Raw genomic sequence first — 17,315 nt, forward strand, 5'->3', positions numbered from 1 at the left:
TCAGATAAGCTTATTATGGGCAAATCTATTTACTGTGTTTGTACCATACTGTATTTTTGCACTTTTTTTTTTTTTATATATCTTGGAGTGAGCACTAAATCACATTTATACTTGGTGTAGATATTGTCCAAACTTGTTGGAACCCTGAATAAGGGCAAGGGCACAATGGGGTGGATTGTGAGAATGTGATTATATGCAGTCTGGCAATCTGCACTGTGTGCCCCTAGGGATTCTGGCTAAAAACTACAAACATGTTATCTGTTATTGTACTTTTTCTGTTATCCTGGACTTTCTTGCTCTCAAAGAGAACTACTAGATGAAGGAAATCATTGCTCTGCTTACAGGCTCAGCTGCACAGGTGAGGACAGGCTATCGAGTAACCAGACAAACCTTGCAAGTAGGTTGCTTTCCAGAATCAGAACCAGACCCTTAAATCATTTGTATAAAAATGTGTTTCGAGGACATACATGAATGGTCATAGAAGGGCACCCTGTTTGATCCCAAACAGACCTGGAATTTAAAGTAATTGCAGAGTTAAAAGGGGTAGTCCACCTTCACTATGTCTTTTTTCAACTTTCATATGGGGGAAGGGGGGGGGGGGTGACACAGACCCCTGAAGCCAAAAAACAATAGCTCTGTGAGGCGACAATATTATGGTTATATTTTATTACTTCTCTTTCTCTTTAGGCCTGCTTTTCTTTTTGTTTTTTTTGCACATTCCAGTATCTCATTCAAACCTCTGCTTGGTTGCTGAGGTAAAATGGAGCCTAGCAACCAGATAGCTGCTGAAATTCCAAACTGGAGAGCTGCTGAACAAAAAGCTAAGTGATTTAAAATCCACACAGTAAGAAAATAAAAACCAATTGCAAAGCATCTCAGAAAATCTCTTCATCATATTAAAAAGTAAATTAAAGGTGAACAACCCCTTTAATGTGTTTATTCTGTGTACAGATGATTGTAGAAAGGAACCCAGATGAACAGCAATGGGTGCAACAGAGAATTCATAGATAACAATAAGAACCATCTGTGGGTGGGTGGGTGGATGGGCATCACGGATTTTCTGAACTTTATGGTATTAACACTTTGCATTCCTATGTTGTAACTGCTGTAAGTGGCGTTGAAAATTTAATATAACAGGGAAAAATATATTATGATTGTTGAGGTTTGATAGTTTTATCGTGTCAGCTTGGTGCGGTTATAACCTGTACCCCTGTACCATACATCAGTGCTACCTGAATGCCAAGTGCAACAGCTTTGTGCCATCTTCTAATCACTCACAAGCACATGGAGCACAAGTAGCGGATGCCAAGAGTCTCAGCGGTTGGTGATTATAACTGGCATTTTCTTACAGCTATGGGACTGGTTAACCAGAATGCATGGGGCCTGTGGTTTTCAAGATAAAGGGTCTTTCTGTCATTTGGATCTCCATGCCTACTATCCATCCAATATAAAATCATGTAAAAACATTTATTAAACCCAAGAGGATTGCTGTGTCACTAATTTTAATGATTTAATTACAATGGAGTCTTTGGGAGATAGCCTTCCCATAATTAAAACTTTCTGGATAACCGATCCCATCCCTGTAAAAATAAATGAAATTGCTGTGGAGTGATCATCAAGCAACACCACACTGGATCGAGCAGCCACCGATAGTTAACAATTTGCTTATTACTGCAATAAATGATCTGACATCAGTCCATTTAAAAAATAACAGCTTTATTATATTTTCTACTTCAAATTACCATCAACTGCAATTCTCATGCTCTGTTAAATACTCAACTTAGAACTGTGTGTACAAACATTTACATTTGTGTAAAGTAAGGGCAGAAAAAGGGTCATCTTGTTTTTTTAATCTTAATAAATAAAACACAGGCACTTCTACATGGAGACATTTTCCTGACAATTACGTTTATAATAAGGAAAAAGCCTTTAAAATTCCTTCAAGTTTTAGAAACATTGCAAGCCAAAAATGCTTTATAACATACATACAATATAAGGAATGTGCAAACAAACAGAATTATAGATAAAGGAAGACAGAGAAACCTGCACAAAGCATCCTGCGAGCCTCCAATACATTCCCCTGCAATGCATGCAAAGATCATTTTGGATGGTCAGTAAAGCTGTAGGTTTGGATTTATAGCTCAGTAGTACTACTAAAGACAATACAGAGTCACATTCTTTGAGAAATGACTGCCACTAATAAACAAAACTGCAAGGAGTGACAAATAGGAGTTTCCCCCTAAGATCTGATACACCTTTTAGTCTTCTTTAGGGGCAACAGCACAAAGTTTCAATGTATTTTTGTTCCCTCGGGATAGAAATATTGATTGAATACAGTTCCAGGCATTTAATCAATATCTATTTTAGATCAAAGGAGTTATTCTACTTCTGGCACACATAAGTGACTACTACTTCTCCGAGAAGCAGCTGCCTGTTTGCCGTAACACCTGAAAGTTGCACTATATCTTTGTTTATTTCCTCCTTTTATTGGTCTAACCCAATGGCATGCCCAGCATGGCTCTTTCTGATAAATCTGACTCTAGTTAGATGTATGCAACTTCAGGCACAGGGAAAGCCTCTTGGCAGCCAACTGCACCACCAACTGCTAAAGTCTAAAGCTGGCCATACACCTTACAATTGGGGGGTTCCCACCCTCCGCTGAGGTTTACATGGAAATAGAAACAATAGGGATTCTACCCCTAACAATTCAGTCCTAAACTCAGATTTTTCTCGGGTGCCTTCAATGGTGCCTGATCAAAATCTTGCCCCGCCCAATATCTGAAAGCTTGTGTCTCATTGATCCAACATACTCGCACTGAATAACATATGAAACAATATTGGTGCATGTGTGGGCAGGTTTAGCAAGGGCCACAGGCCAGTGTCTATGCTGCTGCTGTTGTCTCTGGCTGTCCGGCCACAGCCCTATTGCTTCCTGTGACTCTTGAAAGAAATAGAAACTATATAACTGAATAATCTACAGCAATGGCATCCCATAGAGACATCATAAAACCAGCAATAATATGATAAATGAGTACATAAATGATTTGGTATAGTCATTTCTGGCGTTTGGTCCCAGGATCTCCCCCCCCCCCCCAAAAAGCATGGCTGTAAAACACTACTTGCGCTGCTGCTTTAAAGCAAAAGTGGGCAACCCCACAATATGTTATAGCTTATACTCTTCACTGAGAGAACATTAATATCAGATCAGGGTACTGCTCAACCAATAGATTTGCTCCTTTGACAAAATATTGCATTTGGCTCTGACTAGAAAAATATATATTCCTTTATAAATAAGAAGGAACTAGATTACTATTTTTAATAAAGTAACAATTCCAAGTGACTTTCTGCATGTTGAACTGTAACACATTTGTGCCACCTTTCAAAAATGCCAGTACTGATGCTACTGCATTTATGTCCCACAAGCTGGTTCTAAGCTAGAAAAAAGATGGGCACTAACTAATTTAATGTTATGATTCCGATTTTTCTTTAGAAATAATGAGATAATGTTCCCTGTTTAAAGAAGTAAAAGCATGCAAGAAAATGTAATCCAGCAGACATTTAAAAACCAATATAAAGCACCCTGTCTGCGGAGAAAAAAAAAAAAAGTAAACAGAACATCTTATTTTTGCCTTCTGTTCAGACAAGAATATCTTCCTTCCTACTTTAAATATTGTATCTTGTGGGCTGTATCAGAGGTTGGACTAGAGAATACCTGGCAATTTTTAGTGGAAAATGAAGTGGAGCTCAGGGGGGTAACATTAGATTTAAGAGCTAACATCACCATAAGGCATACATACAGCTTGACACAGTTCTAAAGCCAGAAGTTTGTGTACAGACTGTTATGTACAGTACTGCAGAGATATTGGGGGAAAGTTCAGTCACCTCCAACCTAACGGATGTTTACCTAGAAGCGAGCATCGGCTTCAGTAAATATTGCCAGGTCTTTTAGCTATTTTCTTAAGGTGTCATGCCTTCACAAAAGCAGTTTAAATAACTATACACACCCCTAAGCTGCCAATGTATATGGAAAGTATATAATGCTTGAATATTAATTAATATTTATGGATTCCGGAAACAAATACAGCAAGTATATTTAAAGGCAACTGGTGAACACAATATTGTTTATTAGGTGTAATTAGAACGGCTTCCTATAGTAAAGCTAGCATGCACATTGTGAATACACAACAGTGTTGTCCTACAGGCGACGTCACTGTGCCAAACAGCTAACTTGAGAGGGCGCGGTGATTCCCTAAGGTGTACATTATGCTGAAGTATCACATACTTTCTTCTCATCCCACCATGTTATAATAGGCACCGTTTGCCCCGCTGCACTAACCTACAGTAACCAATCAACCGTTTGAGCTGATGGGTAAATGCTACCTGCTGATAGGTTGCTGTAGGTTACTGCATGTGGGCAAGTGTCCTATTACATAACTCCACTAGTAAGAAAAGAATATTTTAAAGGAGAACTAAAGCTCAACAAAGTACAAATGCTACAGCTTATGACTGGACTTCTGTACCAATTCATAGTCATTTAGAAGTAAAGATCTGTGCCCCTCCTAGTAGCCCTCGATCTTCTTTTCTGCAGATAAATAACAGATGCTCTAGATTGCAATAACTTCAGAAGAGGGACCAACTAACAACATAGATACGATTTAAATTCCCATGTGCATAAGTTCTTTGCAGATGTAACCTCACTTTAAGTTCATGCTTGGAGAATTTCCAGCAAGCCATAAAGCTGTGCTTCTAAGAACCACTCTGAGCATGTTCAGTGGAACAGGCCTACTAAGCCTCTGGGAATCCAAAATACTGGATATTTTTTTTTCTAATGATCCTTTAAGCAGCACTTGATAATGCATCAGGGACAATCTTTTAATGAACTTACAGTTTAGAAGTTTAACAAATGTTCTGCATAAAATAGACACACTACAGTGAACAAATTCCTAGAATATCTCAGTCACTTCAGGGTAAGAATCAGTTCACTGAGCAGTACATGCTGAACTACTGACATTTCAGTTTAGTTCTACGCCAGTCAGAATAACCTTTCTTCAAGCTCCTTTAAAAACAAAACTATGTCTCTATTTAATTTAAAAAAACAAAAAAAAAAAACAACCAGTATGTACATGTTGAAACATATGATCATACAATAAACTCCACACGTAACTTGAGACCGCCTGTTTTAAGATGTATAGTATTTTTGAAAGGTTAAAATGATATATTTATGTGTATGTAAATGAATAACCTGCAAAATGTATCTTTATAAATGATGCTTGGTGTGATGTCGTTTGTTATAATGGGAGCTTAGTGATGTCATTGTGTCACACACTTGTGTATCAGAAAAATAATGTATCCCCTGTTGTAAAATAAAAATATTTCCATGACCTGTATAAAAGCTCTCAAGTTGCAGCCTTATGCCTTTATATGGACATTTAATACTTATATGGTACAATAGGGGGTTCATTTTTCCATCTATATCACACACAAGTATATTTATGTACAGAAGTTTGTTTACATAAGGAAAGAGAAGACGCTAAACGGGGAACAGTCAGAAGTCTTTGGAAACATTCAGATTGGCAAAGACATGTGCTATGTGCACAAGCTCCCCCCAACATCTGCAGTGCAAATATAGGATTTCCTCCTGAGGCACATCACTCATCCATGCTAGCAGTTTAACTGAGAGTCTTGCAGCCTAGACCAAATCGTAATAATTTCTTGAGGCTTTCTGGGATGTACTAACATTATGTTTGTGTAAGAGCAAATGCTTTTCTTCTGTTTCTCATCAATATCAAACGTCTTGAAGCCTTTGTGTTTTTCTGGGGAAACGCCAATTTTTTCGAGGCACATTCCAGTGTACACATCATCAATAGGATATATCAGAACCCTAGAAGTAGCATTGTAAAGCCGCTGTGCTACAGAGCCAGAGTATAGGAAGCCACCACCACCAGCATACGGAGGGTAAGAACCTACATAGATACTTTCAGGAATGTAGTATTTCAAAGTCTTCTCTCTGTGAGGTCCAGCATCCTTTATCACGTCACCGATAAATAAATCTTTGGCTTTTTCCGGAGACAACGTTTTCAAGTAATCCAGGATCAGAGGAGTATTCACAAAAACGTCATCATCTCCTTTAAAGATAAACTGGGCACTAGAACAAGAATGGCTTGCCCACCTGAGAAAGAGAACTTCTTTTAACGTTAAATTAAAGAAGGAGTCCTTATAGTTCCAGAGAAGTATGTCCTTATGGATCTCACTTTCAAATTTAACCATGCCTGAAAGATCAGGGTAGTTATCTTCTGGTGGCGTCTCCCCCAGTAAAAACACTCTTACAACTGTCATGTTATTTATTTTCAGTTCCTTTCCCCAGGATTCTCTTATGGCTTGCCTTCTGTCAAACTGGGGAATTAAAGATTTTATGGCCAATAGAAGAAAAGGCTTGTCTACACACTTGTTTGGTTGGTCCAACAACAAAGAGTAATTCTTACATCTTAAATAATAAAAGAAATCTTTAAATCGGTCTGGCAGTTGGTCAAAATCTTTTAGTTCCGCACGGACATTTGTATCCATGTCACAGGAGTTCAACAAACTTGCATTGGAAGCTACCATTTCTTCCACAGTAGCATTATTAAGCAGATTTAAGATTGGGTTATACAATCTGTCTAGCTTTTGCTGTTCTCTGTTCCAATAAGCATTACTGGCAGTCCGTTTTTTCCAGAACTTGCCATTTGGTATCACAATTTGTCCATCTGCATTTTTGTCTTGACTGTCGCTTCTTGATACTTCCACAATAACATAGATGAAGAGATTCACCATTGCCAGTATACCCACCAGTTTTAATCTTCTCCTTCCAACACTCATTTCTCATACCTAGAACAATACAAAAAATAAAGTGAATGAGCGCTACAGAAATACTTAACACTCATTTTACTATTGTCATGGGATCTAAAATCTCATTTCTGGAAACCCTTTATCAAGAAACTTCCCATAAATAGCCCCCATTTTTACATACACACACACACACACACACACACAACACTGCATTTAGTACAATCTACACAGTAAGATTTTCCCCACTAGTCCTATTTCAATTGTGTACATATTCTTAAAAAAAAAATGTTCAGTGTGTCTATATGCTCTCCCTAACTGAACAGAAACAAAAATCCAGTAAGGAGGAAATAAAAGAAAATGAAAACCCAGTTTTGATTGTAAACAATGGTTAGTAAAGGCAAGCATGGAGAAATCATGCAATAGAAGTGGATGAATCACACACAGGAAAGTCACAGAATAAACATTAATAGTTAAACAGTAACTATGCATGGATACAGAAAAGAAAGATGCTGACCCCACCTTTACTATTGTATATTCACAGCAGTAATCAGATTAAATAGAGTCCTTTGTATATTAGCAGTTAAGGTGGATGTAGAAGAGCAACATTAATAGAGCAGAATAAATGGGAGTGGGTAACAGCAGACAGTTAAGAAATTATGGGAGGCACTCACCAATACCCAGTGACCTCCCTTTTTATGATGGAATGGTTTGTAGGCAAAAATGATGGATTTTGTGCAAACCTCAAGTTTAAGTTGTCCCATGAATGGTTTCTCCCATCACAGTTGATCTCCCCAGCTCCTTTAAGGGTGAGGGCAGTGGCAGACAGGGAGATTAGTCGCACCACGACAAATCTTCATTGCCGCAGGCGACTTATCTCCCCGAAACGCCATCTCACCGGCAAGAATGTAAAGCGCCGGTGGGATGGCATATGCGTCGCAACAATTTCCGAAAAGACGCTGGAAGTTTCCTCTCAATGAGGAAGACTTACGGAAATCGTAGCGGCGTGTATGCCATCGCACCGGCAATTTACAATTTTGACAGTGGGATGGCGTTGTGGGGAGATTAGTCACCCGCAGCAACAAAGATTTGTCACTGGGCAACTAGTCTCCCCGTCTATCACTGCAATTAACCAATCAAATATGAACAGTGGGCAAATTTGCCACTAGTTCATGGCAACTAACCAGATGTTTGCTTTCTTTGTTCCACCTGCTCAGGCACAGGCTCAGCTTCTCTCCACCTGCATTTACACCACAGGCGTGAGATAGTTTGCTTTAAAGTGCTTTAAAACAATGTTAATTGCAAAGACTGCACAGAACAATATAATTAGTAGCAGAAAAGAAAAAGGCGTTTCTTTATATTACATTATCAGGGTAGTGAAGTGTACTATTAACCTTAACCGGCGTTACAGATGAAGGAACTATAGACACAGCGGTACAATCCAACAAGTTTAAGGCTTGTCTCATGAAAGAAATTATTTGCATGCAACTAAAATCAGTTTTGCGAATGCTATGATATTTTATAAGGCTATTGCCAGATGTGGTGGATTCTCTGCCTGCGGATTTCAGTGCAAAACGGTATACTCAAGCAGCCTTGCACCAATATCCGCTCCATGTTCCTGCACCCAGGCTAACCCAATGGCGCCAGGTGCAGGCACATCAAGAAGCTTTTTGGACTGTAGGTGTGGATATGCTTGGCCTGTGTTTTAGCGCATTTGAATTTGAATTGCTGTATTCCCTAATGACATCAGAACACTCAATAGCAGCCAATACAGAGAGAGATAACAGCAAAACAAATTATTCATTAAAATAAAGCACAACCATGCAGGAAAATCTGAGTGTATAGAGGTCAAACATAAATATATATATTTTTAGGTAGTTCAAATTGCTAATGAATCAGGTTTAAGCGATGCACTTGGCTCACAGATCAACACCCAGCTCAGGTATTTTCATAAGCACCAGCAAATATGTTTGATACATAATGTGAATGTGTATTTTCTTAGCTTAGCTATTAATGTTTGATAAACTTGCTAATGTGTGCATAGAACCCACTATAAGGATTATATACCTCTGCAAGCACAATTTGGAGCACCATAAGGCAGCATTTTCCCCCCAGAATTCCAGTGACATTGAGGTCACAAGGGGGTGATACACTTGCACCCAATTCGCCAAAATTAACATCCAGCTGGCATCCTTTCCAGTGCTCAGCATGTTAGTGGTACCTGCTCCCGATTCTTTAGGTGTAAATGTGCCGCACATATTGAAGCTAGGCGCAAGGGAACCCTGAAGCTACTTCCTGGTCAGAAGGTGGCACAGCATCACCCAATTCAGAATGGAAGGCTGGGAGGACTGAGCTGTGCCAAACACAACTTTAATGGGAGCACATCTTCATGCTAGTACCTGACTACTACAACATGGAGCTACAACAAAGAGCTCTATTTGGGAGTTTTAACCTTGAAAGCAAGCAAGTTGCAGGTAAAACTCAGTCGCTGCAGCAGTAGAAATGTTATAAATGAGATGATAGTCAGTGTAGGACTGGTCAGCCAAGGATAACTTTGACATAGTTGGCCACCTTGAATATATTGCAATATATGGATAAAATATCACGGTTTTGTTTAAATGGGAAGGTATTTCTTACAGAATTTCTTAATGTCCTATATATTGATAATGGTTGAGTGCAGGGAACCTTTTGTAGTCTATATAAATTTTGTCATCACAGCCTCACTGCACCCCCACCTTATGGTTTAAAATTTTGTGGTGAGCACATCTTTCCCCCTTTCCTACATGCAGAATAAAGAAATGTTGAAATGCTGCCTGTACCATAAAAATTGTCTACATTCTTAAATGTACCTTTAGTACATATGCTTAAGAAGAAAAGGTTGTTATTTTTACCATTGACTTCCTTGTTCTGTAAAGTGCTTAATTATTCTTGGAACAAAAAAAACTAGAGGGTTCATTTCAACGACACTGTGTGTTGGCACCGATTCTCTACAAAGTCCTACTTTTCTGAGGAAGTAGTTCTTATACTTCTTTTTAAGAATTCCTTCTGTTTGCATACAAATGAGGAGGATGTCTCTCCTCAACCAAAATGCTTTTCTAGATTTAGTGGGTGAGAAACTCTGAAGATCATATGCAGTTTAACCCTCAGGGTGTATTAAATAATTAATTTCCCCAGGACATTGCTCATTTTTTTGGGAAAAACATAATAATAATGCAGCTATCTTATTTGCTTTTTCAATGCACTGTTTTCTTCAGACTAAAATATACCAGTTCCCACCCAATTTAGTTTAAAGCAAGTGATGCAAAAACGTACACACAGTACATCTTAAACTGGGCAACTGAACAGTAACTTGTTTGGCAACCTCTCAAACTGGGCCAACAATTAGATCATAAGGCAGACCTGTCATCCACAATAGTATTTCCTAACCCACCAATTTTAACACATATTGGCTGGGCAGGCTGTTGGCAAAGACCCATACAGGTGTCAATACGCTGCTGAGTTGGCAGTTTGAGATCTAACCGCTCCTACTGCAATCCAATGTTTTCGTAATATACCCAGTATAAGTATGGGTGCTACACAGTCAGTAATGGACCAACCTAGCCAGTAAACACAAGCTACATCATCACCAACCCACCCAGTTGAGGTGATCTGGCCTTAAGGAATGTCAGCAGTGTTGGATCTCTGTACGAGCTTGTAGAAAAAAAGGCTTTTAAAGCAACTCTTTCTAAAAAAAAAAAATTGTTTAATTGTTTTTTTTATTTATAAAATTACATTTTTAGGAACTTTAGTTTCCCTTTACTATTTGTCCCTTTCATGTGCCACATTCAAATGGAAAAAGTTTTGGAGAGCAACACAAGCATGAAAAAAGTTCCTGGAGGTGCCAATGAGAGCTATAATTGGCTATTTGGTAGCTTCTATGTTGACTGGCAGCCTACAGAAGGCTCTGTTTGGCAATTACACTGGATTTTAATGTAACCAAAACTTGCCTCCTAACCAGAAATTCCATGCAGGGGAACTCTGGAGCTCCCTGCACCTCCGACCCAGACTGTATCTCCAGGATTTCCCACAGCAACCTGCTTCAATTGCTAAAGCACAGTTGCTTCTAAATAATTGGACTCACCTTTCAAATGACGGCAACCACCCAAAATCTCAGCGCAACTGTATTACAATGGATACAACTGCAAAAAGAGCAACTCTCACTGGTAAATCGCAATGATGCAGGAATTATGGGAGACAAACATGGTGACTATGTCTGAAATTGCACTTAGCTTATTGCACAGTGTACATAAAGTTTCCCATAAAATCTAGGCAAAGGGAGAACACACCAGTGAGTTATTAGGGCCATTAAATCTCAGCTACTGTGGGCGACTGATCTCCCCAAAATGCCTTCCCACCAGCAATAACTGGACTCACCAGTGGGAAGGCACATGCGTTACTTCAGACAGATGAGAGAAAGGAAATACTGAAGAGCAATTTAATTATTTTAGAAATGGTACATTATTTTTAATTGATAATATTTAAAAATATAAGTATTTTATTTCCAGGACATGAAGCATGACATTTTCATGACTGTTCCCCTTTAACACCATGTGAAAGAAGTATGTCCAACTCTGACTGCGAGCCACTACAAATAAGTCATAGCTGCTCACTGAGACTGGAGCACTACAAAACACAAGGTAAAATTTAAAATGAAAGCGTACACTATTACTGTTTTTTTTTTATTGCTTATATTTTTCTTGAGCTCCTCTTCAATTTATGTTTCTCATAATAAAAGCTCATTTTCAACTACCCCTTAAAAAAAAACTTCAGACAATTTAACATCAAAATGAAATGTTAGTTTACTAAGAAATGTTATTTCTGGAATTTTTTTGTTAAATATAATGTGATTGACTGCATATTTACTATAATAGTTTACTATAGTGGGTGTTTTCTATTCATTCTCACTGATCCCCTGACTGATTTTCATTTGCCTTGTGCTTATATGGCTTTGGATAAACATTAGGTAAATCATTGACTAACACATGTGGTTGTAAGGTCAGATTCAAAGCTTACTAGCCTTGTATTTTTAAGGACTGTATGGCAAATGGGCAATTCTGCAATGTACCTAACAATTATAATTTTATTCTGGAAATAAAAGTTATTTATTTATAAAAAGGGAGACTTTTTTAAGGAAGAAATTAATATACGCACAATATACCTTCTGGATGTTTTGAATTCTTTCTGTTTTTAATAGGTGACTTGTTAGCCTGGAACTAAGAGCAGCACTTGTTCAGTCATCCAATCAACAGAAGTGCACTAACCATGGATTTCAGTTGGTCTGGGTTAATGATGTGCATGCAAACCCAAAATCCACTGGATGTGCTGTTTCACTTGTAGGACAGGAAAGTCCAGGTCACAAAAGGGAGCTATTGGTTGGAATATGAGCAAGTGGTGACTCCAGGCTTGATTATTGCAGGACTTGCCACCTTAGCATTTATCCTTTGGCCCCACCCTTCCAATCACCAGTGGGTTTAGGGAATAGGTAAAGCTGAGGGAATTTTGTGCAAAAAAAGTAGGACAGATTCTGTCGCAGATCAAATTTTTTTCTGACTCAAACAACTGTCCCAAACCCATAGCAAAGGAATAAGATGGGCCATGCACAATTACCCTGTCAACATTTCTGTTTCCATCTCTAGGGACATTTTTTTCCCCCTAGTTTTTGCCTGGTATTAACTTTTGTGAGCTGGGTAGTGAATAATGTAGCTTAGATGCCCTATTGGGTAGTAAACTTGTACTCTTGTCACTTATTCATAGTTAAATATGAGCAGAGCCCCTACTCCAAGGCATGTCTAGCTTTCCATTGGTTCTGCTTATTCAGACAGTGATGGGAACACCAGGGAATAAAGAGCTGCAATTGCAGCGATTCATCTTCACTTTCTCATCTGCCGCCGCACAATACACTGGTTGACATGATGCACTGAAAGATCAAAATATCAAACCTGCCTGATGAACGAACCAACCGACAGCCATAGCACAAAGATCTTTCGGCAAGAATGCACGTGCCAAAAACCATGATTTGTGAGCATAGCTTTACTGCAAATCACATAAAATGTTTATACCTGAGGGAAATCAATACTCTTGCCTTTTTATCCGTCCCTTCCTTGTGTATGTTTTTCTGAACTGAACAACATTCTTTAAAAGCCTTCTACAAGAAGTATTGGCTGTTTATTTAGAGCCTATGCACTTACATTTATCTTTATATCACTGTATCTCACTGAAAAAGGCACATTCAATTCTGGTGGAGTACATCGCACTCTTAGCTGATTTGTAAGTGCATTACAGACAAACATGTAGTAAAGTGATTGTTCACCTTTGAGTTAACTTTTAATGTGATGTAGAGAGTGCTATTCTGAGCCAATTTGCAATTGGTCTGAATTTTTTTTTTTTTTTACTATTGGTGGTTTTTTAAATATTTTACCCAGTTTGGAATTTCAGCAGTTGTGGTCGCTAGGGTCCACTTTACCTTAGTAACCAGGGAGAGGTTTGAGAGGGTGACTGATATAGGAATAGAAGAGGGGCTGAATAGAAAGATAAGTAATAAAAAGTAACAACAACAATAAGATTGTAGCCTCACAGGGCAATAGTCTTTCGGCTGCGGGGGTCAGTGACCCCTGTTTGACAGCTGGAAAGAGGCAGAAGAAAAAGGTAAATAATTCAAAAACTATAAAAGTTAAATAAGGAAGACCAATTGATAAGTTGCTTAGAATTGGCCATTCTATAACATATTAAAAAGTTAACTTAAAGGTGAACTACCCCTTTAATTCACCTTCTGACCACAGCAGCCAAAAAATCTTTTGCTCTGTGAGGCTATAATTTAATGGTTACTTTTCTTTCTATTTAGGCCTGTTTCCTATTCATATTCCAGTCTCTCATTTACATACCTGTCTGGTTGCTAGGGTAATTTGGGCCCTAGAAAACAAATAACACATCAACCTACGCATCACTACTGTCAACCTTCCAAAGGAAATTTTCCATCAAGGACAAATGATCGATCATCAAGATCTCAGGCTTAAAACTAAAAAGAGGTTCCTGACTAGGCTTACCATTTCCAGATGGTGTGTGCAGTTAGTGTGGCCAAAAATGGGCAAACTGTCTGACCAAATGAAAAGTGCATTAAAACAAGAAAGTTTTGCACCCCTGGTGCAATAAAACCTTCAGTTTTCCAGTTAAATCTTAGATCAGAACATCAAAATTATTAGCATTCAAAACTCTTTGTTTATGAGCCTTAGGCAAACAAGCACCCTGTAATTGAAAGCCTGTGTGTCTGCAGTCATTGTTACACTACAAGTACCTGTATGCCTCAGTGATCGGGAATAGTAATTTTAGATGAACTATAAAGCTAAACCTGCTATAAAATATTGCTGACAAATACAATGGGCAGTTATGTGTTTAAATTGTAACTGATTTAATGTAGATTCTGAAGTAGAAGCAAACACCTATTGGGAAAATATAATGAGCAGGGACGGTTAAAAAAAAAAAAAAAAAAAAGACCTCTCTCCTTTTATCCAATAAGCAGTGTCTAGGCAGGATTTGCACACGATCTTTCACCAAAACATCCGGTTTTTACTTTTTTCTTTCCTTAAGTGTCTGAAACCTTAGAAACCAATAAGTGGGGGTGGGCGGAGAAAGTTCTAAAAGGACTTAAATGCTCCTCTAACAGTTGCAGAAAGTGCCAGCAGTGCTTTGGGAGGAGCAAGGTTTTACTAACAAAGCTTTCCAATCCGCCTAGCCAGAAACGTGCAAAAAACAGTGAAATCCTCCCTAGCAGGAGAGAAAAACAGAGCCGACATGTACACACTAGGAGCCGTCCAGAGAGAACTCCTGCTCTTATCTCCGCTAACAGAAAAAGGAGGAATGCAACCTACTGGAAGCACTGTGCTTAGTCATGTCACATGGTCTGCAATGCTTGCTCCCCTTGTCCTATTTGCAATGTTAGATTGTAAGGTAAATATGAAGTTAAACCGAGTATAATCCCTGCCTGCACCTTCTTGTGCGTTAACGTAATAATTTTTTGTTGGACCCCCCCCCCCCGTCACTACTATTTTTTACCTTTCTACATTTCTATCATATATGACATAATATTAAAATTGTGATTTTAAGTAAATGAAAGACAAATATGGTGCCCCTGAACAGAATGAGGGCCCTAAAAATCCCTAGTGGGGCACATCCAACCTACTTCCCAGGTTGATTTAAAACAAACATTAACCTGAAAAAATATACATTCTGCTGTGGTACTTAGACTATAACCTCAAACGTATTGAAATGTATTCTCTGTATCCATAAATAACTTTGGCTATATGCTGCAGGTTTTGTGTGTCACATGAATTTTATGAATCTACAAAACCTTGGATTTATCTACTTGGGCCTAACAACTTGTTCACAACCTGGATCTAAATTTGTTTTCTACAAAATTAAATGTAACACTGCCTGCAGGAGCCAGAATAAACCCCAACCCCCTTGTTACCGTTTAACCCCTTACATGCCACATGTTACCAGTAAGCAGGCAGCACAGATCAAAGAGAATCTCAAAGACAGGATCAACAGTGCTGACAAAGGTTACAGTAGATTTTACACTGCCTTGCACACGAAGGGTTAAAGCCTCATGACAAGTATTTTTTGGATCTGTGTAGTCCTCAGCTTTGTATATAACCATTGGTGATTAGAACAATCATCAGAACAGGTGCTTACATGAAATAATTAAGTCAGAAAATGCAGAATTGTGGTCACAAAATGGTGGTTCTCAAACTTTTGGGACTGTCCCCTAAGGGCCCGGGGCAGTTGCTGGAAGGCCTACTGACACACAAGGTGTTTGTCCACGGTTACCATGCAGAAATTATATGTCCACTTGTTACTATGGGTAAGGTTACTTAATGGAAAATGCCACAGCTGACGTCACAGTGGTGACAGGAGGACCTGGAGCACTTTGGCTTAGAGGTTTACCTGTTACATCAACTGGGACGCCGAAAGCAGTGAGAATGACTGGAGCATTTTGACCACCTATCCTTTCCACTGGCTGACAGCGGCAGCCAAGACTCCTGGGCACCTTAGGCCTGAAGGGGATTTGGTGAAAATGCATAATTTCTCTCCTAAAGTCTAACGAAGGCCAGTAAAGGAGAGATTTGAAGAGAGTATTTGCTGACCCCCATAACCTTAAGTCAAATATGAATCTGAGGGACACCGCCAAAGCCCTGCTCTGTCTGTGGGAATGAAGGACAGTTTCAAACCATAAGATCTCAGTCAGATGCTTCTGTTTCTATGCCAAGGAACCAGCAACCTGTAACTGCTCTCTCCTAACTATCCCACAACCCAACAGGCTGCCCAGGGGGCTCAGGGAAGGCTGCCCAGGGGGCTCAGGGAAGGCAGCCCAGGGGGCTCAGGGAAGGCAGCCCAGGGGGCTCAGGGAAGGCAGCCCAGGGGGCTCAGGGAAGGCAGCCCAGGGGGCTCAGGGAAGGCAGCCCAGGGGGCTCAGGGAAGGCAGCCCAGGGGGCTCAGGGAAGGCAGCCCAGGGGGCTCAGGGCCAACAATGGAGCTTGGGCTGTAGGGTACTATCGCCTATTCAGTTGAAATATCCAACAATGGTCCCAAGGCAAGGGCCCCTGTACTTCGGGTACGAGGTGACGGTACTCCTGGGGTGCGAGTAGCGGTGTAGAAGTTTCTGGGCTACACAACAATCTCATAATAGGAAATAAGTCTTTTCTTCAAGAAATTGCTCGCCAGTCGCTTCCCCACAGGCCGGCAGAAGTTGCGGGCTCCGCTTCTTTTCTAATCCCGTCCCCTGGGTCCCAAGGCAAATGCCCCCCTGCCCTACACTATTACCGAGAGGGCCACTAGTTGCGCGGAATATTTACCTTGTCTGCCCGGACAGTGCGGTCTTTTCTTCTGGACTCTGTCTTCCCCAAATCCGCTCATCGTCCCCCCTGCTTCATCGCTCGGCAGCTCCCCGCTGCCTCCCCCTCAGGTGGCCCTGTCTCGGCGCCCAACAGCCAGGAAAGGCAGGGGGAACCCTTGGCGGAGAGGTTTGGCTTTCGCTTCACGCCGCCGCTAGACCCTCACCCGAAGTGAGCTCTGCGCATTACAAAAGCAAATCCAAACACGTAGAAGAAAGTCGCAGGCTGCTCAGGCAATAGTAGTAATCCGTAAGTATCAGCGCCCGGGGAAATTGCCAGTGGTTACGAGAGGCAGCAACGCGCCTCCTGCTCTCTGAAGGAAAACAACGCGACACTAAGACACTGCTGCCGGCGGCGTGTCTAGCAGCTACACAGGGGAGTACGCCCAATGCGCGTCATCCTTACTCCCTCGGCAACCAATCAGCAAGGGCGTAGCATGGAGAGACGCCGCTTAGCGCAGAGGTGAGAGCTGGACAGGTGTTAAAGGCGCATCTGAGGAGAGTTGCTAGGCGGCTTGTGAGGGGTACGTAGCATTTAGTCACTCACGCCTTCCGTTTGTTATTTGGG

The 17,315-nt window shown here is 40.2% G+C and overlaps 1 protein-coding gene across 2 annotated transcripts; it reads right to left on the reverse strand.

The window, feature by feature from the left end:
* Positions 1-1,695: 1,695 nt before the first annotated feature.
* Positions 1,696-17,273, reverse strand: b3gnt2 (UDP-GlcNAc:betaGal beta-1,3-N-acetylglucosaminyltransferase 2). Of its 2 annotated transcripts, none has more exons than XM_012962783.3 (2): positions 16,710-17,273; positions 1,696-6,864 (listed from the first exon to the last, which is right to left on the reverse strand). In XM_012962783.3, exon 2 carries the CDS (start codon positions 6,853-6,855, stop codon positions 5,662-5,664), a length of 1,194 nt encoding a protein of 397 aa, XP_012818237.1. In that variant the 5' UTR covers positions 6,856-6,864; positions 16,710-17,273; the 3' UTR covers positions 1,696-5,661.
* Between the last annotated feature and the right edge of the window lie 42 nt (positions 17,274-17,315).

Source organism: Xenopus tropicalis, chromosome 5, assembly GCF_000004195.4.
Source record: "Xenopus tropicalis strain Nigerian chromosome 5, UCB_Xtro_10.0, whole genome shotgun sequence".
In the NCBI taxonomy this organism is placed as follows: domain Eukaryota; kingdom Metazoa; phylum Chordata; class Amphibia; order Anura; family Pipidae; genus Xenopus; species Xenopus tropicalis.

Bases quoted from the DNA above. Each gene is read 5' to 3' on its own strand.
- b3gnt2 (XM_012962783.3), bottom strand. From the start codon at position 6,855: ATGAGTGTTGGAAGGAGAAGATTAAAACTGGTGGGTATACTGGCAATG.